The sequence below is a fragment of the Halictus rubicundus genome, chromosome 3 (assembly GCF_050948215.1).
Source record: "Halictus rubicundus isolate RS-2024b chromosome 3, iyHalRubi1_principal, whole genome shotgun sequence".
NCBI classification, from domain to species: domain Eukaryota; kingdom Metazoa; phylum Arthropoda; class Insecta; order Hymenoptera; family Halictidae; genus Halictus; species Halictus rubicundus.
The window spans coordinates 13,037,186-13,060,577 of record NC_135151.1 but is presented as its reverse complement, the minus strand read 5'-3'; the positions used below and the strand labels follow the sequence as shown (position 1 = coordinate 13,060,577).

The following is a 23,392-nucleotide window of genomic DNA, read 5'->3' as shown; positions in this document are numbered from 1 at the left end:
TTGCGAACCTGGAAATGAAATATAATCCTACAGTCGCGTCAAATGTATTTTATTTTCTTACATCTAAGCTTAAAATACTTTCATTATTTTTTTATCCTGTGGGAACGTTTGTAAACGAATGATAGTTGAATTGTAAAATAGTATACACTACACAATTTTATTTATAAAAGAGAAGAAATATAAAGTATGAGAACCGAATGAAAATTCGTTATTACCTGTCCAAGTGGAAGTCACTAATCGATGGTCAGACAGTAGTGTAGTAGCAATAAATGACTCAAAGGTTGTTAAGAATTTGTGAAACGTTCTATGTAATATTTACATGCAAATGACAGTCGGTAAGGCGGTAAGTAAGTATTACGTACTAGAAAATGTTAAAAAATCCGAGTTTCTGAATAAACGTTACGATTCCTTGTCAAAATGGAGTAAACCAGTCTATGATCAGCCCAACCCCAAAACAGTGAGTCCGTGAAAGCATCGACCCTATCGATTTAATTTCATTAACACTAGGTTTACGGGACCCGTCAGAATGAAGGAATCTACTATTTTTAATTTACGATTATCGAGAATGTAATGATGCAAATTTATTTCTTCGGGTATACATTACCTGAAAAACGACGAATAATTTGCATAGATACATTCTTGTTATATTTATAAAGTTATGTAAAGCGGTCATTCCTAGTACCCCGTGACCCTAGTGTTAAACAGACAAAAATTGAAGTAATAATTGAGTATAAAATATAAGTTGTAATGAGACCGAGATTTCATTTCTCATTTTATAAATATGTTTATAAATATGAAATTGCATGAGCAATGTTCGGTGGTTTAAACGAGAGTAGCGGATGCGGTACAGTAGTAACAGATGAACGAAAGATTATTAAGTGGCTATGAAACGTTTCACGGTAAATTAGGGCTTCGTCGTCTGCGTCGTACTCGTCACGTGATACGGCTACCTGTGCGCTCTCCGGTGCGAACATAAAAATTGTAGGGCTTCAGCGCGGGCGTAGCCTACATTTCTTTATGGATACGTCGTGCTGCGGGTAGAACTCATTACTTTGGCATTCCCCCCAATAAGAGAAGGTCTTCCAGGCCCGATTAAAATTCAGTGTGCGTGCGGGCGACGGGCTCGAGTGAGTTTGCAGCAGCCGAGAAATGTGCGTCATTGACATAAACCTGGGGAAATAGGGCGGTGCGAGAGAGAAAGAGAGAGAGAGAGAGCGAAATACCGTGGAACAAACGGATTAAGTTATACGTGAGGAATCTTTGACTGCCGCCGCGCCCGCGCCGTGTTTTATATTCGTGCCATCTGCTCCTTGCAGAAAAGATTGCGCCTCCCTTGTGACGGGTAACTGGCGTGCACGGGTAGTTTATGCCTCGCGAATGAAATAAAAACACGGCTAAACGTCCCTTCAACTTCCTTAGATTATTAGCGGCGTAAAAAGTTTCTTTATAGGACAATCCCGGCACGATAAAGCAGAGACGAGGGGGCGGGACCCGCGTTACTCCGTGGATAGCGATGCATCGCGCGTGATGTATCGCAATCTTTCCCTCGTAGCTCCGGACCTACGCCTTCGCATCAAAGTCTCAAGAAACGAGGACAAACAGTCCTCTCTTTAAAGACCTAATGCCCACAATTTTCCCATCAATTTCTGCATCAAGGGAAATGTACAGGCAACGCAATAATCTTACGCGTGTTTGACTCTTACTGCGAAGCAACAAATCACAGGAATAACGAAATAAAATAAAAAAGATAACATGTCTAATAATTTTCAACATAGCTGCCTTCTGCTACGACACAGAGAGCTTTAAACACTCTAACCAAACGAACAATCTCAACCATTCCTACTTCTGCATGAAAACAAAAGCATGAATCTCTTATTCGAAGTCATATAAATCAATAGATAATTGAGTTCGAAAAGTGAAACTACATAGAAAAATAGAATATAACATAGAGGATACGATGGGTGCTGCTGTGTTCGTTCGAATACACGGTACATAGTACATTCTCGCTAAAATACCGGTGGAACTCCATTGTTTCGGTGCGCTGTGCGAAGCACGTCTAGAGGAAACATTGTTCGAACGAAGAAGATTTGAACGAACGGGGTAAACTTTGATCTAGTTTCTAATTTCTAATTTACGAAAAGATCGATCTCCGCCGGTGCAGTTCATCTTGTTACCGATTTCCTCGCGGCAGATCCGGTCCGGGTTCAAAGACAACGAACCGCGCGCGTCTCGAAGGTGCATCAATCAAAAGTTTCGTCGCTGTTAAAAACCTCTCAGCTCCCATTGTGCACACGGCGAGGCAGCTCGGAAGTTTCGGAACTGGCGAGCCATGTGCCCAGGACAGACAGAATTAGATAGGGCGGTGGTAAAGGGTGGGACGGGGTGAAAATCGCGAAGGGAGAAGAGCACTGGGTGGGGCTCGGAGGATTGTTCGAGAGTGGGAAAATCTCCCACTTGTAGCTCGCTGATATTTACTCCGATCTTGCTGGGACTGTAGTTAAATCTTGAATGACACTCGAACCGTTCTCTCTATCCATCTGGTTTCCACCCCTTTCGAGCTTGAAGTGCCGACAGAATGTCGTCGCGAAACCGACCCCAAAAAGACAAATCCTCGAGCCCGTCGGATTTCACGAATATTTTTACTCGTCCCACGATGAAACAGTGTTCGTAATTGTTATACAGAGAGTAAGAAGCAATCGAGAAACGCCCAATGTATTCGCCGGTAGCCGTAATCAATGACGTTACAGTCTAGTTATAATGTGTCCAGTCCAGTTTCCCAAATCCGTTTGCATTCTAATCGGCTGTAAACTCGATCCAAACACGGAGAATTTATCGCCGAAGTTCACAGATTCATTTCCTATCCCGCAACACCTCGGTTCACAGAAAGTCAGTTTGATCAACAGAATTTTTAATTACCGCTATCAAATCGACGAGCGCGCAGGGGGATCGTCGCCCCCTCCCCTCCCCAGACATTTTTAATCGTTTCCCCGTTGCATTTATAATTTAAAGTTTAATAACATCCTCCTCCGATCTGCTTCCGTGTGTCTCCCGCACGTATCCATCCATTATAAATTGATATACTCTGCCAGACGAAAGTTTAAGCCCGAAGGAAATGGAACGACGTAATATGTTTGCCGCCGAAAACTTTACCGCGTATACCACTGATGGCTTCGAAAGTAAAGCGAAATGAAGAACAGTGCAACTCTGTCGGAACACTTTCCTTTGCTGGAACGTACTCGACGTTCCGAACACCATCGATACCCTCGGAAGATCGGATTTGATCTTTGCGAATCATGAAACAAGTTCATGCACAGATTTGTTCCATTTAATTTTGCACGGCTTTATCGAACTGTCAAAATATGATTCTTATATAAAAATCGCGTGCTAAGTGACTTTCTATAGGAATACAAAAATAAAAAGAGTTCATGTACAAGATGAAAAGTACCCACAAAATCTTTCTTCAATTAAGTAAAACAAGTTATATAAAAGTGCAACAGACATGAATAAAGCATTGCATGATTTTTTACTTGACGTATTCTTGTGGTAGGACCTTTTAATTGCAAGAAGAATGGAAGAAAAATTGATAGGCTCACTGTTTCGTGTTACTTAAAGTGTAACATAGTCCAAAATATGATTGCAAGCCGTTCGCACATTGTTAACTAGAAAAAATTATTCATCTATCGAGAAAGATACTGGGATTCACTTGTGGATGCAGGAACATTTGGGAACGTCTAGTGGGAGCACTCCAGCCAACAATTTAACCATCCCCGACAGGGAGCGTTCGGATTTCGTCGAAATTACCGCGAATCCTTGCGTGAATTTTCTCGTTCGCGAACAGAGAGCGTCGAAGCCACTTGCGAGGTCTCGCGAGTGCAGAAAGATAGAGCAAGAAGGAGAACGGAGGCGCGAAGAATAGTGTGCCGGATTACTTTTCCAAATGTTGCCGATACGAGCCAGGGGTTTTCCTCCGCAGCGGCTCCTCGAATCAGCCGGTCGGTCGGGGATAGGTGACTCTTCCAATTTCCAAGCGTGCGAACCAGATTGAATTTCTATCGTCGACGTCGACGCCCTCCTCGTCCTCGTCGTCTACGTCGTCTTCCTTCTCGCCCGCAGTCATCGTCGACGATGGTTTGGCGGCCGATCATTTCGCGCGATATCGGGTAACTGGGTTATGTTTGCGAAAATCGCTTCGAGCCTCTCGATTTTTCTCGGTAATGCCGGCCCACCTCCCGCCAATTCTATCTGCCGCGATCCCTTGACTTTGTCTTCTTCTCTTTTTCTCTATGTTTCTCCAGCTCTCCCGTTTTCTCTGCACGCTTCCATCCGCGCGATACTCCCGGCCCGGAAGCGAACGAAATGAATCGAATAACCGAACCGTCGAAACTAATCTCGTTGATCGATTCGTCGAGCACGATTCACTGGCCGCTGACAAATTCCTGTCGATCATGGACCGTATCTTTCTCGCCGATTGTACGTAATCATTGGGAGCCGTGATCGCGTTCCTTGTATCGACGGGTTATAATAATCTATTTCGACGATTGATGGTCTGGCAGTCGTTCGTCACTGTTAACGCCGACATCAGTGGAATGCCTCGCGGACACGGTGCCCGTGAAAAATGTATGATAGCCTAAAATACAATGACTGTTTAGCGGGAACGCGAGAGTCATGACTACTCGTTTACAATTACAAATACAACACAAAAAAGACATTTAAAAATTTTCAAAGTACTGTTGTGTTGTGATTCCAACGTCTTAATATTATTAAGAAAAGAACTGAATGTTTTTTATCAATTTCTATTTTACATAAAAATCCACGGTCTACTAGTATCTGTTACAATTAACCCATCGAAATTCTAATTTCCTGGTATCAAATCATTACCTACTTCTAATGTAAACTCAACGAGAAGATCGACAACTAGGCTCTAAAAGGATTCAGCCACGTCTGACGTGAAATCCTCGAAAGAATTGCAATAGTTAATAGAATTTCGAAGAAACGCGTCGAGCAACTATCCATCACGCGAAGCTCGAGCGTACCGTCGGACAAGTTGGCGAAGTAACGGCCGCAGTAATCCATCGCAACAAAGGCAAGGCCGAACAATTACACGGTGGGGGTGGACGTACATGGTGCGATGCTTACGCACGAATTATGCTCGCAGCGCGTGTCAAACGGCAGTTAATCTCATCCTCGAAGCTTGCGTCCGCGTGCTTGCTAACTTGTCCGCGGGATCCGTTGTTCCCGTTGTTCCTGAGGGGCTAGTAGCGAAGTTGTCGCGCTAGGCTGGGTCCAACGACTCTTCCGCTTCCTCTTGGTTCTTCGACGTGGCGTCGGGGGTTAGGTGGGAACGGAGGAAGAATCACGGTGTCGGCGCAGGAAGACGAAAACCGAAAGACTTTCTCTCCACCCTCGTCGTTGTAGCTGTCGACGTTGGGTCGCTTGACGTGCTCCAGGGCGTCCGGGGGCGTGCGAGCGACCGGTGTGAACTTTGCCGTAGGGGATTATGCAAACGGGGTGGTTCGCGTAGCCGGAGAACAGGAAAGGGAGAAAACACAGCTGAGAGAGAGAGAGAGGGGGGGGGAAAGGGAGAGAGAAGGTGAGAAAGAGAGAGAGAGGAACGTCGCCGACGCTCGTTGGTGCGGATGGCGACGGCGGCGGTGGATAGAGGCGGGTTTTCTTGCTTGTCATTACCACGTTCGTGGCTTCCGCTCTACCCCCTCGAGCTACGTTTTCTCTTGCCTAGCGTGAAACCAGCGCGAGCCGAAGAAGCTCGGGTTCGGGAACGTCACGTCTTCCCTATCAGCGAATCGTCTTTGAAGGTTTGTTTCTTGTAAACACCGGTTTGCTGCGTGATTCGCGACGGGAAAACTGTGGTTTCTGATAGTGTAACCTGAACGACCCCGTGATTCCTGCATCCCCGTTTCTAGACTGTTTCTTCATTACCTATCACGAACAAGTTCTCTGCGTTCTCACCGCTTTGTTCTTTCCGTATTAATGTTTCAATGTTGACGAAGGAGAATTCCATTTTATTCAAAGTTCCCTGTGATAAGATTCAGTTTATTCATATTCTATGATTAATTATTGGAGCTCGTGTAGTGCTCTGTAGGTAAATGTTGCTTGACCATACATCGACTTCTACTACTTGATTCTACTATACAAGCAGAAAACTGTATGGCTGATCATACATCGACTTTTACCACTTGGTTCTTCCATACAAGCAGAATGATTAAGACTGATCACACATCGACTTATACTACTTGATTCTACCATCTAAGCAAAAACCTTGAGACTGACCATTCATCGGCTTCTACCACGATTCTACCATACAAGCAGAAGGATTAAGTTCCGTAGTGGAGAAATACGTGGGTGTGGATTGAATTGCGTGTTTTAATGAATTTTCTCGTATCGCTGTGAATGACACAAAAATCCTACCGCAGGAAGGATATTGATTGCAAGCACCGGTTGATATGTTTGCGAAGAGAAATATTCCGTGTAGTTGTACACGAGACGCTGTTGCTCGCAGCTGTGCCTGCACATTTCATTTATCAAAAGCTCGGCATGAAAGATGAAGCGTCTTTTAACGGCGCGGATTATCTCGAAGACATTATTCTTAATTACGACGGTGCACCGAATCGATGACAGACGTTTCAAACGATCTCCAGTGAAAACCGCTGCTTATTTGATAGTAAAGTAGTTGCCATCAAAATGGACTCGATGAATTTTGGGAATGAGACTCCAATGCACGCGGAAATTGACGCAAACAACGATCATAAATCATTCCATTACCGAGTTTACTATGCCGAAGCAATTATTCTTTTAATAATTTAATTAATAAATGAAATAATGCGGCGAAAAGAAAGTACAGGATCACAAATTCGGATGGAAAACTTCAAATCTAATAAAGAAGAAATGATGGTAATGTCAGGGAAAAGGATATACGTGTGTTTTAAGTTCTCAGTAACATTAATGGGGCAGTCGATTATGGCCACCGGGTTCGGGACATTAGTTATTGAATAAAGTTAAAATGAGAAACTTTCGAAACGGTAGAGTCGATTGCATCTTCAGCTGGAACTTGGAGACACGAGCAAATGAAACAAATATTTCCAGGACCGGCAGCGATCGAGAAAAATACTTCAGACGGAGTTGCCGCGATAAAAAATCTCGGAGCTCCGCGTCTTGAGCCGGGCGATAAAAGCAAGAAAACTGACCCACTTTAGAGAAGCGGCGAGAAACTCGGCCTCGATAAAAAGTCGCCGAATCAGCACCACCGACGATTGTTCGGAAATTAAACGTATAATGTAGTCTTTCGAGTACAACTTACCAGAACTGTGAATATAAACGATCGCAGATTGCATATTTAGTAGTGCTCTCAAGCAGAAATTGATAATATCTTAATTAAAATCTACCTTGAGGCGGCGTTTCCTTTAAATCATTGCCTGTGACACCTGTTGAAAAAGAAACCCGCAGAAAAAGATCAATACGCAATTACAGACTTACGACCATAAAGTAGAATGAGACAACAATGGTTAGACATCCTTCTTAGGAGTAGTATTTGGTCAAACAATTATACTATGCATTGTCTTTGACCAGACAGGTGGAGTAGAACAAAATTCGACACTCACGATCAGACAAATCTTTATGAGAGAACATTCCATCAAGCAATTGAAATAATAAACGGTCTTCAGCCAGATATGGAGAACATGACAACTATTGCCAGACAATTAAAATATGTCACCAGAAATACAACAATCATTCCCAGACAAGTAGAATATGACAATTCGAGTCAGGTGAGTAGAATAGGCAATGAAGGACGTATGCAAACAAATAAAATATGATGTCTATGGTCTAACAAAAACATTAGGACGACTACGTTTAAATAAATGGAATAGAATTAAAAATGGAATAGATATTAGACATACGATGGTAACAATGGTCAAGGATAACCATAATAACTCTTCGTAATAACTTCTGATCAAATATTGTTCCTTCTCATAAATCCATCGTATAAATCAGTGTACGTGGCTCTTCCTAAACAGTCAGCATCTCATTATTTGATGTTTCTCGAAAATGTGTCTTATATTCCCCAGTTCCTATCCCGTATGGGCACGTTACTTTCGATGTCTACTTTTCTGGTTTGTGAAGCTTGTATAGCGCTCTTACCTTTTGCGTAGCCGAGGCTCGGCTCGTCGGAATTACTATGCGAAACGTTTTCGAGCAATCGCGGTTCAGATATCGCACGCACCAAAAATATGCAAGTCGGTCTGACGCGGGCCAATGGAGTGCTCCCAACACAGTTCACGAAGATTTCCCCGGCAAAGCAGCGACAAAGTCAGAACTTCTCGAATGGCTGGCTGCTCGGCGGAACGACGCCCCTGCGGTCACGTACGTTTCCGCGTAGCTTCACGCACGTAAGTTCGAAGTAAGGTCACGAGGGAAGCCGGGACGAACATTCGAGCGGCTCGATTTCGCGCCGAAAATTTACGTCGCGGCTGCACTGGGAATTCCATGGGGCCGCGGCGTTCCGAACCCCCTCTTCCGCCACGGAGGATGGGTTTTTGCTTTTTAGCCACGTAGAGCGTAAGCTGCGGTTACGTCCGACCTGGTTCCTCGTCCCAGCGGGCAAGCCCACGGAACTCGCTCGAGGAGAACAAGCCGAGAGTTTGGTTAGCCGACCGGTACCGATATTCTCTTTCTCCGAGGACTACTCTCGAAACTTGATTTTATGACTCCGTGATTACCCCTTGAATCACCGGATGCGACAACTCGGAACTTCATCTTTCACGATTACTCAAACCGGGAACATCTGTTTGCGGGACATTGTTCTACTTTGTTCATTCGTTCGGCTGATGTAACCAGAATGAAGCAAGGCATCGATCAAAATTTGTAGTCACACACTACAGTCATTGCTCTATATATGTCGCCAAGGCCTCGATGATAAACGTCGCGAAATTATCCCCACTACCGTGGGGTATACCACGTGAGGGCTCGACGCTGACGAGATCCGTGTTGTTGACGTACATATGTCGAGAATTCTCTGTATCTGTTTTTCTTTTCTTTATTACTGTATTCATTTGTCGTGTTCATTGTAAGGGAAATTTATGAAACACAGTGAACTGTGTGTTATAGTTTTAGAGGAATTTCAATGACATACAGTAAAGTTTTGCATTTACAACGTAATGGAGTCTCCATTAGAGAGGTATTTTCTTACCCCTTTGCGCTCGACTGTTTCCACTAATGCTCCACTCACAACTACTACACTATAATTGAAAACAATTCCTACATTACTAACTGTCATCGTCTTTAATAAATTGCTGAATGTTCAAGTGTGTTACGAATGAATATATTTTATTTCATGTGGACAAAACGGAAAAGGTCATATGTAACGAAAATATCCTGGATCGGACGAAACGTCCGAATTCTGAAACGAAAATAGTTTCGATTTCAAAGGGTTAATACATTTATGTCTGACTACATAGTGTACTACATCACTGGTTTCCCAACTATGCACACCACACACAGTGCCAGCGTCTGACTAAACATTGATGAATACTACGTATGAACAAAATACGAATTGATGTATTGAAAGAGACACTTTACGAATAAATTTCTAACAGTTTGATCTTTCTCTTTGTTGCAGATCGACCCAAAGGTAGCGTTTCCTAGAAGAACACATCCAAAGGTGAGTGAGACCCTCCGAATTCACTATGCTGTCCAGAGCGCCTCATCAATATCCCCAATTCGACGTTCGTTTCGAGGGAGGGGTACATTGGGGCGAGGGATTAGGCGGCAAAAAGCAAGAAAAAAGCAAATACGATTACGGGCTGGAAGTGGCCAAAGGGCAGAGGATAGCGTGCGAGGGGCGTAAGCATAGCGGTGCGGTTGAAGAGAGAATAATAAAGCCCTCTCGTTCCCTTAATAAGAGCAATTAGATGTAATTCATTTCAAAACCCGGAATTATTTTCTTCCCAGTCTACATGGTCATGACTAACGGTCAAAACTCTCGCCGCGAGACTGCGAGTCGTGGAGCGCGGATGGTACTGAGTGGGAAAGGGGGGGGGGGGCTGGGAGAGCGTATCAAAAGGGAAAGGGGTAGAGAGCGCAAGAGTGGTAGGGTCGGCAGGGTCACGCGTGTACGGTTGTCTGTGTGAGAATTTGCACGGGGCCAGGAGAACGAGGGAGGGGGAGGGGCGGGGGAGAGGAGAGGCGAGAGAAATTTGCGCGGCTTAATAATATAAATGCCAGGCACGCGAATTACCGGCGAGTGACTGAATTGCGCTAATTTTAATTGTACCCTTTCCCTTCCTCCCGCTTCCGCAGACTCTATCCAAAGCGTCGCTCTCTCCTCCTCTCTCCCGCCTCGCTCTCTCGTTCTCTCTGCCCTCCACTCGATGCTCTGTCGATCCGAGCGTTTCCACCGGTTCTTTTCATCGTTCCGGCGCGTTCGCGGCCGTGTGCGCGCCCGTTTCCGCGTCGCCGCGACATTTCTACATTTTTACAAAGCCCGCCGCCGTTGGACCGCCGACAATTTTATTCCGTCCCGTCGTCAAAAGCCGGAAGCACATAAATTATGACGCGACCTCGGAAATCACGATTCACCGCCGCGGCCGATAATCACGCATCAGGCGTATTAACGAGGCAAACGCCGCGCCGCGCGCGCTCGCCTCGTTCGCCCGCGTCCCCGCTGTTCGATCGTGGCCGGATTGCCGCGATGAAAATTTTGTTATTTCGGTTTGAAAGACTCCTCCATGGCCGGCTGGCAATTTGCGCTATTATTCGATAAGGGACGGCCCGACCGGCCGTGGAATTTCACCGCGTCTGACGGGAAATTGTCCGCCAACCTGAATGAGAGCTATTTGCCCGGCACCGTGTAACCGGATAACGGATGACTAATAATAATGATATTGTGCCCATTATACTGGGAATTGATTGATATTTAGTGCGCGGTAATAGTGTTCGTTGAACGTGAGCGAACAGAAATGCACGCAAGAATGGTTTCGAAAAAGAATATTTTGCTAGGCGTCGACGTAATTAAACGCGAAACCTCTGATTACGATGCGCAACATCGAACCATTGAATTATTTAGACAACACTTGATGGCATTTTCAATAATTTATCGCCAACTGCTCATTCCGAATTTCTCTCGTTTGTACTATTTCCCAGCGTGTTCTCGTTTATTTATACCGCTCATGTTATTATCATGAATGATTGACGCGTTCGATAATTCATTGTCTCTTTGGCATCCTGATATTACACGTTGTACCTACAAAGTGCTGTTTTTAAGGGTAATTTTATGTTGGAGCTGTTATTGAAACCACGAGAGCGAGCCAAACAAGCATAATATAACGGTCACATTCAGAGAAGTATACTAGGACCGTTGTATTCAGACAAGTGACAGCCATACCCAAGCAAGGAGATTGGAATTGTCATGGTCAGATCAGTAGACCAGGATCGTTATGGTCAGGCAAGTAGATTGGAATCATTGTTGTCAGACAAATAAACTGGAACCGTCATGATCAGACAAGTACATAGAATATGGCAGCTACATTTTGCAAAGTGCTACTTGTTCCACTGGGGCCAACATGATCACCCAAAGTAGAATAAGACATTCACAATCAGACGTTCACAGTCAGAACAGTAGAATATGAGGATCATAGCCAGGTAAATAGAATGTGTCGACCATGGTTAACAAAAATAATATAGAAGATCTGCATTCAAATAAATGGAATAGGACATCCATGATATTAACAATGTTCATATCACTGTGGTATTTAATTGGGACGTGAATTGAGACGTTCTTTTTCCAAACATGAAAACTAAAATACATAAAATAAAAATTCCCATTCGGTGATCGAAGATAGTCGCGGCTGAAAGATTTTTAATAGCCCGGTCATCATCCCTTTTCGGGAGGGGTGGGCGGCTGAAAAAAAAAATGAACGCGGTGGATGAAAAGTTGCCCCGGCCAGTTTCCAGCGCAGCGTTCGGCGCGGGGTTCGGGATGGAGCGGGACGCGCGTTATTCGAAATAAAATAACGACCATTAATCGCGAGATGGAAGTAACATATTTCGCCTGAACGCTCGGGGCAGCTGGAACGGGCGGTGCAATTTTCATAAAATGGCGGTGGCTGCGCTGGCCTCGAGCCTCCCCCTTTCGCTTCTTTTATACACCCGGACCGTCCCTCTTCGTCCGCCGCTAGGCTCGTTCGGAAAAAGTAATAGGAATGCACGCGTTCCGTTTCGAATTCGGGACCGGTGCCAGACACTCCGCCCGGCAACGCGCACAATACGATACTGGCACGTTTGGCGCGATCCGCACCGCGATAACTCCACGCTATAGTTGATGTTATCGTATAGTCGTTCTCAAGGAAATTTCTTTTATTTTGATGTCGAGTAGCATATCCGTTCGGGACGAACCAGGACCCGTGGATCTCATGCGGCTAACTTGTCCAGTTCGGATACCCACCCATTTGTTTTATTACATTGCCCACCGGCGGTTATTTAATACCTCTCAAAAGTTTATGCCTCGCTGATGAGGAGCTCTTGGTCAGTTTTCCGACTGCGACAGCCATTTCGATCGTGGTCCGACGATCGCTCCGAAAAATTTAGTGTGGTCCATTCCTTCTGGGACCATTATTGGAAAAAAAATATTCAAGCTCCTCTGTGATGAACCATGGCCATCCAGAAGTATAATAATAGGTGTGCATATCTCCATGAAAGTGGTGAAAGAGAAAACTTATTTTTCACACTCAAGATCTAGCTGTCTGATAAACTTTAAATTTCTCGGGAATCGTTTCAAAATGTTCTACGACAGAATCATCCTAAAGTTCACAATAGATCTTGATTTCTCATAATTTTTTTTTACTAAATGAGATCTGAAAAAGGGCTACAAAGTCAAACCTGGAACTTCAAGGTACCATCATCTTTTCAAACAATGAAACACTTTATTCTTTTTTGTTCATACCGTAGCCACATACATACCAATGAAGAAGTTATTTCATTTTCTTGCTTCAAATCATCAGGTCGTTAAATGCAACACTTAACAACGTGTAACCACGTTCCAATTGATTTTACTTCGCTTCATTTGTCTGCTGACTTGTGTCCAGATTAATTTGTAGAACGATCAACGTATGCTGAAAATGCTGATCACTTTTTTATTATAAAATTTTTCTGGTCAGTTCTCTTCAATGCTCTGACTACATCGTTCGCTTCCAATTTTCGTAGGTATTGACTTTTTCCGAACTTTGTTTGCCGCGCGTTTCACAAAGATTATTTCCGGGCGTCGACAATCTATTGTTATTGCAACGTCGGAAAGTTCCCGAGCATTCCCGATTGTTTTCCTTCCGGTCTTGTAATTTTAAGGTGACAGGGGTATGAATATTAGAAGCCGAACACCGCACCGAAAACAGAACTTCGACGTACACCATGACGCGGCTGTTCCAATTCGCGGCCGTTCCTGAACTTTCGCGGTAATATCGCTTGTCTTTAATCCCTCCGCGATGCCAGAAATGTGGTGTCGAAAGTTCGTCAACCCCCAAAACACATGTTAGACCCGATGAACTTTCGGGAGAAAATGACTGTGCCGCAAAGTTCATTGAAATGTCACGGAGTGTCCCTACGCCATGGCCCCGTCGTAACAACCTCCTCGAGACCGCGTGCCGGAAGCGCTTTGTTACCGCACTTCCGGGCTAGCGGAAATGGCGCAATGCGCTTCCGACATGCTGGAAAAGTAGCGACAGTCATTACCGAGTTCTCTACGAAACGCCTCAGCCTTCCCCTTTCCATTCGGTTACGTTTTCTTCATATTCCTGCTACAGTCCATTGTCTATCGGGCTTGAATGCTTGCCGGAATCAAAAGAGAAACACAGCGGCGAAAAGTCCGCACAAAAGCTCTGTACACCGTTCAATGCGCATTACATGCTGTCTATAACCATGCTTTTTATGTCCAATTCGCATAGATGAAAATGCGTTTATAGAATTAGAAAAACATTTATATATTGTTGACATGTATCGAGAATTCACTGTACATGACGTTTTTCATTTTATAAGAATCGAGTGTATTTTTACAGTGTCCATATACTTAATTAATTTATAGTGTTACCTCAAAGTCGCTATTGGAATGCAAAAAGCTGAGTAACCACCTATAGGTAATATGTTAAGGGAGCATCGAGTGGAACAAGAACGGCTTTAGGTGAACAGTTTTAGGAGTGGATTGAAAACGTTCTCGCGATTTGGACGGCAGCAGTCTGCAGAAAAGGCGTAGGTGAACTATCGTGGCGCCGGCATCGTAATCGCCATCGATGTTAGGGTATCCCCTTAGCCATGGTGAACGGCGTGGCGGTCCAGAGTAGCAATGGCATCAGCATCGGTAACATAATATCCACTTGTTACCGAGTAGCGATACGCGCGTATAGAGACAACCGTATACGCGGGACACATTATTCAGACCGCCGTTGCCTCGAGAACGAGGGGCGCTGAGTGCAGGGGGCGAAACGAGGATGGAGATAGATGTGCAAAAGGATCAAGGCTCGAGAGAGTCACGGCCGAGGGCTGGAGTGAAACGGAGAATGGCAGGAGGGAGCGGGGGAAGGGGAAGGAAAGACCAGGGAGAGAGAATAGAAGGGAGAAAGAGAGCTGTGCCACGTCTCGCGTAACGAGCTGCCGGCTCCCTAGGGTGTTCAGCTCCTCTACGCTCACACCCCACCCGGTTCGTCTCCTCGTCTAGTATCGTCTCTACCTTCGTGTGCCCTCGCAACCGCCCACGTACCTTCTTTCAGAGGAATCGTTTTATTTTACCCAAGCCGAGTGAAAGACACCCCGGCTAGTCGACTGGTCGTTGCCGTTCCCGGTGTGTATCAACTCCAACCGTGATCCACCGTGACGCAACTCGATGTCCTTCCGTCCCAACGATTCACCGTTCCGCGTTCCCTTGATTAGCGCAATTCGCTGATCAGTGAAATTGATGATTCTTAAAAACGATCCCGGGCGTCGATCGCCGAGTTGTTGCTCGGTCCAATTGCTTTATGACCGGCGTGACTGCGGAACTACAACCGAACACCGCGCACGTGCACTCGGTCCCGGGGAAGGACAACTTTCCGATCATAAATCAATACCGGGACATCTGGGACCCGAGGAGCAGGTTTTTGGGAGTAAACTTCCGGGATGACTGTTCGGAACACTTAGGTGACGCTGCTGAATTTGTCAAGCGGCAGAAAAGCACTGTGCTCGAACTGGTCATACGCCAAAGGAGATGAACTTTATTTTCTAGGATTCTTTCAGATTTTCTTACCGTTAGATTGGTGATCAATTTTTTTTTTTATTAAGCGCAAGAAAGCGTCGGAACGTTTATAGGAGTTTAAATATTCACTCATTTTAGTTTAATAGATGGGTTGTTGTGGTTACCCGTCAAACTTTCTTAACTGAAAACATGCTTTTTTCAGACTGAGAATTTTTGGGCTTTCTGCTAGACTTCTTGTAGGAACTACTATTTTTATTAATTGGACATACTAATCTTGCAAACGCAGCACTCGTCAAGTAGGAACTTCTTCTACTATAGAGTTAAGAAACAACGGATTGTATTGAAAGCTACGCTGCTTTTCGAGTATCCAGTACTATGTTTTCGGAGGGATCCCAAGCAGGAGGCAAAGAAACGATCAATGAGCGAATTAAGAATGAATGCGGCGTTGCCAGCGTCGGAATAATGAACTGCTCGTCTGAAATGATTACGTCTAACTCTGGTTCTTTGAAGCATGACGGATCGGGGTTGGTCAGGGTCTGAGTTTGCTGTATAGAAGCGCGTGACCGTTCCTCGAGATTCGCTCGAGGCCAAATCTCGAGGTCAAAGCGTTAAAGGCTTGCAAGGATCGCTAAGCATCGCACGACATCGGCGAGTCCCCTCTCTCTTGCTCTTTTTCTCCCCCCCCCCCACCTCTCCCTTCTTCTCCCCAAAGACCAATTTGCGATTCCGAGTAGAGCAAGGACTACGCCCACATGCACATCCTTTGGATACTTTTGGTTCCCATTTCCTTTCTCGGGTGGGCGGGTCAAAAGAGACCTGTTACATTCATCTTTCGGGGGACTAAATACGCTCCCTGGCAAACTCCCTGGCCGGCATTAGAGCGAAATCCCATGCATTTTATACGTGGCGAGGTCATTCAAAGCGATGGCTCGTTGGTTATACGTGATGTGTACACTGGAATACCCCCTCCCTTTACCACGGGCTCACCCGCGAGCACCCTTGTGGACACAGTCCAACCCCGAGGACCTTCGCAACCTTCCACTGAAACATCGGGTTCTCTCTTCTTTCGTGCTGCCTAACATGCCCACTTTCTCTTCACCGGCGAGCCTTCCGGCTATACAGACCGGCAGAGCAGCCTAGAAAAAGGGGGTTGGTTGAAGCGAGGGGTGGGGTCGAAGGGGGAGGGTATGTTTGCGCGTCGTAAGTGGCGTCCAGTGTCTGTACAGCGTTCTTCGTCCCTGAAGGTTTCAGAGCACGGCAGCCGAGTCAGGGATCATACACGCCATTCGGTGACAGATACCGCAGGATCCGAGTGCATTTATGGCTGGCGACTTAGGACGATGGCGGAACAGCGGGGGTTGCGGGGGCAGCAGAGGTGTAATGTTATCGTTTAGTGGAAAAATAGCACGTTCCGCAGGGGCGGGGCGAGACGAGGCGACGCTACGGTGGGCTGGTAGTAAAAGCGATGCGTCTTATCGTTACACGCTATGAGTGGTGTCTTCGGGGTTTCTTCGGGAAGTCGTTCGAGCCGACAAAGAGCTCGCCCCGGCAGCTTTCCTTAGGGGAAACATGCCTCTCCCCCAACCCCCACCCCTCCGGAAATCTGTTTACCTCACGCCGCACCGGCGCAAAAGCATTTTCGAAAAGTTTAGAGCGTTCTTCTCCGACGGGAATACTTAATAACGAACGGGTTTTTCAATCGGAGTGCGCGAACCGGGGCTCGTCTCGAACCCGGCTGATCGCGGGTACTTAACAGGGTCACTAGCCCGGTCGTTTTCGAGATATGAAAAGTTCAGTATCTCCAGTTTTCAAAAGGTACGAACCGATAATCTCTCTTTTATCCCGGTCTATTCTGACTGGAGGGTCGATCGTTTCGAGGCTCCAGATTGAAATTCGTAGCTCGACCGAGCGCAAAGCACTTTAATGCTACCCAGCCACCCCCGAACGTCCCGCGTCGCCACCCCGCCCTGCCGAGGACTCATACTCTTCTTTTCCTCCTATCATGCGGATTTCGAGGTGATCAATTTTATTGCCCTACTCGGTCTCTGATAGTTCTTTTCCCCCTCGGCTTCCTACAATCGTTTCCGAAAAACATCCGGATTTAGAACTGGAACCTTGGGTACGACGGTGTCTTTTAGTACCAATTGATACAAAATAATGCCCCATCGACGACCGTGGAATACTAGAACGGAGGGCTGACTTCGATGGGAGACTCTTTTCGAATAACAACGTTGATTAATGGCCGTTAATCTCGCTGTTCCGCCACTTATCGATTCTCACTGGGTTGAGGACACTCAAACAGAATTCTTAAAGATTCCTCTAATCATTTTGAAGTACTTTGAAATACGGAGATAATGATTTTCTTATAAAATGCTTTAGTCTGTCCTCTACTTTATTCTACTTTACTAGTACTCTACTCTATTCTACTCTGCTGTATTCTACTCTGTTCTACTGTACTAATACTCTATTCTCCTCTATTAGTAATCTACTCTATTCTACTCTACTAGTACTCTACTGTATGCTACTCTACTTGTGCTATACTCCATTTTACTATACTAATAATCTACTCCATTTAACCGAATTAGTAATCCACTATACTTGTGCTCTACTCTATTCTACTCTATTCTACTCTACTAGCATACTCTACTAGTACCTTACTCTATGGCTTGGCGAGAGGTTAGTTATAAATTTCTCCATTTGTCTGTGGTTGTAGTACAATCTCGTATTTGTTTAATATATAAAATTACCAGTAATATACAATGGGTCGAATGGAAGAGTCAGTTGCATACAAATCGAAATTGTGGAAGAACCTTTTCTGCAAGTATTTTCAAACGAATTATAAGACTGAAGAAAGTTAGAAAATCATCGGAAAAATTCCCCAAAGAATTGATCATGTAACTTACATTCAGAGTCACCCTTCCTAGAGCTCTACAACATAGTAAACTCACGCACGTCCGATGATTCGAACAGAAATTCCATTAATATGTTGCAAACGAACCTATTAGCGCGTTTGATCCACCAGAGCAGTGAATCTACAAGTATCCCACAAACCATTTCGCAACGTCGGAGACTAGGGTCGCAGCCAATCAAAATCTATCGAGTCCCGGCAGTCCAATAGAATCTTGCCCAGAAAGCAACAGCGAGGCGGAGTCCATCGGTTCGGAAGTAACGTCGCCAGAAAGCGTGGGCGGTGTCGGGTGGACGAGAGAAGGGTGGGGGTCGTGCCATCAAGCATCTATTCAGAGTCCGGCGAACGTTATCGGAGCGCATCGCGCGATTAACCGTTGTCCGAACGTCTGGAGCGTGAAACGCAGCTGTCGGTGAATCGGTTGTCCGTTCGCGGGCCGTCGTCGCGTCGGTGCGACAAAATAAATCGTCGGGTTAATCTTCGGCGGAACTTTGTAAACGGCGGAGAGGTGCGGGGCGCCATTGTCGGGTATGGTTTGACCGCGAATCGCACAGCGGCTGCCACCTGTCGCTACCGACAGTAGTTTCTCGGCCGGCGGGAGACGGAAGCCTCAGATATGTTGTGTCGCATTGAGATAAGCTAAGCTCTCGCGTGATGGAGCAGCCCGTAAACTCAGCCAGCTACGCCATGATGCCACCGAAATGGCTGCTAGATAATGTATAGGTATACGTGATGCGCGCCCAGTCCCTTGCACTTCCACGTCGACTCGCGGCAGACACCAACGCACGGGAACACGTACAAACAGAACGGAAACACACATAGACGAACGGGGACGCACGTAGACGAGTAGGAACACGTCGACGTGTACGCGAGCGTCACTTTTACGCTTCCATCGTCACCACCACGTACCTCTATCACGGGGCACTGACGCGTACAAGCGCAAACAAACCTGCACACCTGCATACACCTGCATAGATCTGCTCACACGCCCCCGCGAGAACCATCGTTCCCCAGCTGAGAGGGAGCCAGCTATTTTCGGAACGACACTTCACTTCATGCATACAACTACCTGCGGTTTAGAGAAACGAGAACCGTCTCGGCTTCCGGCGTGACGCTCCCGCCAGATTTTTCGGTGTCGCCGCGGCCCCGACGCGCTTTTGTTTGGCGAACGTCATTAGACCCGTTATTTTATGCTCGACTCGCGTTACCATGCCCACCCATCGACGTTCTCGTTCGAAGACCGCATCAGTAATCTACCGGCATTTATCCCGCGTGCTTCACCTGGAAACAGATCTACCCACGTCGTCGACGAGAAACGGAACGCTGTCGTCATGGAACTTATCGGCGTCATAGCTCTACAGGCGGATTCGAGGGGAAATTATGCCGCGTCTGGAGACTCGTTTCTTAAGTCGGAACGATACTCGGTGGAGAGCTATTACCACGGGGGTGGTAGATTGAGGTTTCTTTGCTGATTCAGGGGAACCGTTAGGGCGTTTTATCTCATCCACTTAATTGCGGTCAGAACGAAAAATCATTTGCATCCGACGCCATTCTTCGGCTGTCGACGATCCACGATCCGGCCTCCTATCATGGTTATTCTCTCAATTTAAATCGTGCTGCTGACAGTCAGAATGAATTGAGATAATTAATTCGACGGTTGGTACACTGTATCACCGTTAGAAATCAGGGAAGCTTTTTTATTCAGTGTACCCACTGCTCCGCAAAATTAAGGATCGCTAGTATTGTGTCTGAGAAATTGACGTCATTTGAACTCTTGTAATTTTGTGTAAAAAATACCTACAACATTTTGTCTGGGCTCATTTTAAAGGGTACAGTCTCTATTTTTGAACCGTTGGACTTGTTTTTTCAAAGATCTCTTTCTATTATAAAATAGAGTGGTACATTAATGTTGATGTTCTTTCCCGAAATTTTACAAATCCAAACGAAAATTTTGTCCATATTCGTTTCAATGCGATCGTTTAAAGAGAAATCTCCCTTTTGCAGTGACATATGCGATCTTTTGTCACGGTTTTATTTTAATTTTGATGAGAAGAGTGCCGACAAAACTGTAATTCGTAAAATTGCGGAAGAAAAAAAAAACAACATTCGATTCTCACTTTGATTTACAACAAAATAAGATATTTAAAAAAAAATTAAAGAAAGGGTGCCCAAGTAGAGACTTCACTCTTTAAAACAAGTCCAGTTAGAATGTCGTAAGATGATTGTACATGGAGTTGCAGCAGTTTGAAAATCGCCAATTTTCCAGTCTCAATTCTGTGATTCTTTCTTTACTTCTCTGTAGAGTAGTGTATTTAGGCATTAGTAGATAATGTTCAATCAACCGCAGAAAATCATAACCACCTAACTAAGAATTGTTTATTTGTATCATATGAAACAATATTCCATAAAACAATATTCTTCGAGTCCGGCCAACCTGCGATCCCGCAGGACTCCCATTCAATAAAAATTCAGCCTCGGCGCAGGCTGCTTATGTACACACGAGAAGTCCATTAGCATTTGCGTCAGAGCCTCGTCGATATCTCGATCTGGTCGCGGCGAAATCATTTTTCATTCGTCGTAATTGCAATTTTATCACAAAGCTCGATTCCGGATCGAACTTTTTCGAGCGTCGACGTTTTTTGCGCGTCATGATTTATGGCTGGTGGCACAGGGGCGCAATTTTTCGCGGCCGGATCTCGATCAGGAATAGAAATTTTCGCACCGGGCACCGAAGAGACACCGTTGGCTCTCGGGCCGATGCAAATTTCACGCCGTTTCGAAAGGCGATTCGGAAAGCCGTGCATCCGAAGTAGATCACGTCCGGCGTCTATACACGGCGCGGGCCCGTTCTACAAAGAAAACAAATTACACGCCGTTTAATGGACAGCTCATGAATATTCAAAAACTCCGTCGCTCTGTACCTGTTGAGCGGGGCGCGCGCCCTCAGGCTTATTTATTCCCTTATTCTTTTAATCCCTCCACTCGCGCTCGCTCGTCGTCGCTGCGATTATATTGTCGTCGACCGTAAATCCTCGCGGCTCGATGCGGCTCGTCGCGTCGCGTCGCCCCGGCCCCGTACTAGTATATTATCGAATATAATAAATACCCGTTTCAAAAAGCCGCCGCTCTCGTTTTACTTACCTCGGGGCTGTCTCGGATCTAATACACTTAACAGCATCGGGCTTTAACGACGACTTAACGACAGCGGGGCGCAGGATGGACGCCCGGTGCATCTCGGGACAAAGCTCGGAACAATGTGGCACGGCACACAGGTTCCGTCTCGCTCGCGCGCCTCATCCGAGCCCAGCGGTCGCGAAAAGCTTTTCATTTTTCGCCTAGCGCGCTTTTTATCATCACATTGAATCGACGTGTACAGAGAGCGAAAAAGAATGAGAAGAGAGGAGAGAAGAAGGGGGAGAGCGCCAGAAGAAGCGAAACGGATCGTAGTGTGTGCGTGTGCCTCGGTGATTCTCTGTTCTTTCGTCGACTTCCAGCCCTCCTCGTCCTCCTTGTCCTCTTCATCCTCCTCTGCCACCCATGCCTCTACACCCGCCCCCCTCCCCCTCCCGAACGAGACTCTCTCCTTTCTCCTTCGCGTCGCGTGCTTCTCTTTTGCGCTCTGTGCGTTACCGACGCGTGTCTCAGCGTTGCATCACGGTGAATGGGTCTGGTAATTGCACGCTTAATATTTCAGGGCTTTCTCCGTGTAAGCATGTAAAAAAAAAGTCCGCGATTTAGCCCTGTGAAGCAAGAGAGCGAGCCACCGAGAGAGCACACCCCTCTCGCACAACCCTCCCCGCCTGCGCCACGCCGCCGGCGTTCCGCGCCTTTTCATCGCGCTATCTTTCTTTCGTATAGACCGGTGTGTTTGCGATGCACTGACGAAAGTAGCAAAGCGGAAACTCGTTTCTCTCGCGCTCGACGGCTTTATCCTGTCGCTCTTCAGTCTTACTTCTCCCCTTTGCCGCTTTTCGTTCGGCCTGTTTCACCGATCCCAGAAAGCTAAACTTCGCCGGATCCTCCGTGGCGACGCGCGACGTATCGCTCGCATCTCGACGCTCTGTGCGCGGCAAGGAAATGGAGTCCAGAAAAATGTTTACTGTCTCTCCTTTCAACGACAACGAGATTTTAAACAGGATCGAAAGATTCCATCCGGGATAAACAATACGAATCATTAGACTGTGGATTTATCGGGAAAAAATGAATACGTGAAATTGAAAACTGCAAGGTCATCGGAAAAATCGAACAATATTATTCCATTATTTTAGACTTGTTGCAAATGTTTCAAAAAATAATACATTCACTCCTGTCCCGTGGAATCAAGTTAGACGAACTACGAATAAGCAAGCTGGTATCAAGCAGAAGAATGCGAATCGCGGCAGCTGCGGTCCTTCGGTAGACCACGTAGGATTCTGGAGCCTAACTTTCCGGTGATCGAAGGAAAACCGGTCTTTCAAGCGAAAACCGTACTGCACTCTGGCCGGCTGATAAGGGACAAAGGGTGTCTTAATGCGAGCCCGCCGACAAAGCCGGCATTTCGGGACCTCTCCTTCCGTTGGATTGCGCGACAAAGGCTGTCGCGATCTCAATCACAAATTGACAATAAAAAATGTCCAATTAACCCGGGGAGCTCGGAGGATAGAATCGACTCGAATTGACTCGGCCCCTCACCTACCCGCCATACCATCAAACGTCTTTTCACCGCAATGGGGAAGCAAGAGACTGTGTGTGTGCGAGAGAGAGAGAGAGAGAGAGAGAGAGAGAGAGAGAGAGAGGTGGGAGTTAGAGGTGGAGCAGGGTGGAGTGTCTGAAGGAGAGAAACGTAGACAGAGAGAAGGAGAGAGAGAGAGAGAGCTCGCGTGAAGTTGGAAGCAATCGAGAAGGTTTAATCCCACTCGATTGCGTTCCTTGCCCGGCAACTTCAGTTCTTCGCTGTCCTCTTCACCCTCGCATTTCATCCCCTGCCTTGAGCGAGCCACTTTTCCCCTTTGCTACAGCAAACGACGCTCGTGTGTGGGCGTACCCCGCGCCTCTGGATGTGTAAAAGAGGAGAGTCCTTCTTTTGTTCGGCCGCTATCTTCGTGCATTCCCGTAGTAGTCGTATAGAATCTCGAATCTGGCTGCGAGACACACACGCACACCTGGACGTCAGGGGCGTCGACGACGGTCACAAAAGGAGGCTGGCTGGCTGGCTGGCTGGCTGGCTGGGATGTCTAACACGCCGACGACGGCCGTCGTAGTATGCGGCGATGTTCGAA

At 46.3% G+C, this 23,392-nt stretch overlaps 1 protein-coding gene across 7 annotated transcripts in view; it reads left to right on the top strand.

The window, feature by feature from the left end:
* Rbp6 (RNA-binding protein 6) overlaps nucleotides 1-23,392 on the top strand; it is a 1,054,377-nt gene that overhangs the window by 661,915 nt on the left and 369,070 nt on the right. For all 7 annotated transcript variants that reach the window (XM_076785457.1, XM_076785451.1, XM_076785454.1 and 4 more), the window contains one exon: nucleotides 9,632-9,673. In XM_076785457.1, the coding sequence (XP_076641572.1) occupies nucleotides 9,632-9,673 (42 nt within the window). The remainder of the gene's footprint in view (nucleotides 1-9,631; nucleotides 9,674-23,392) is intronic.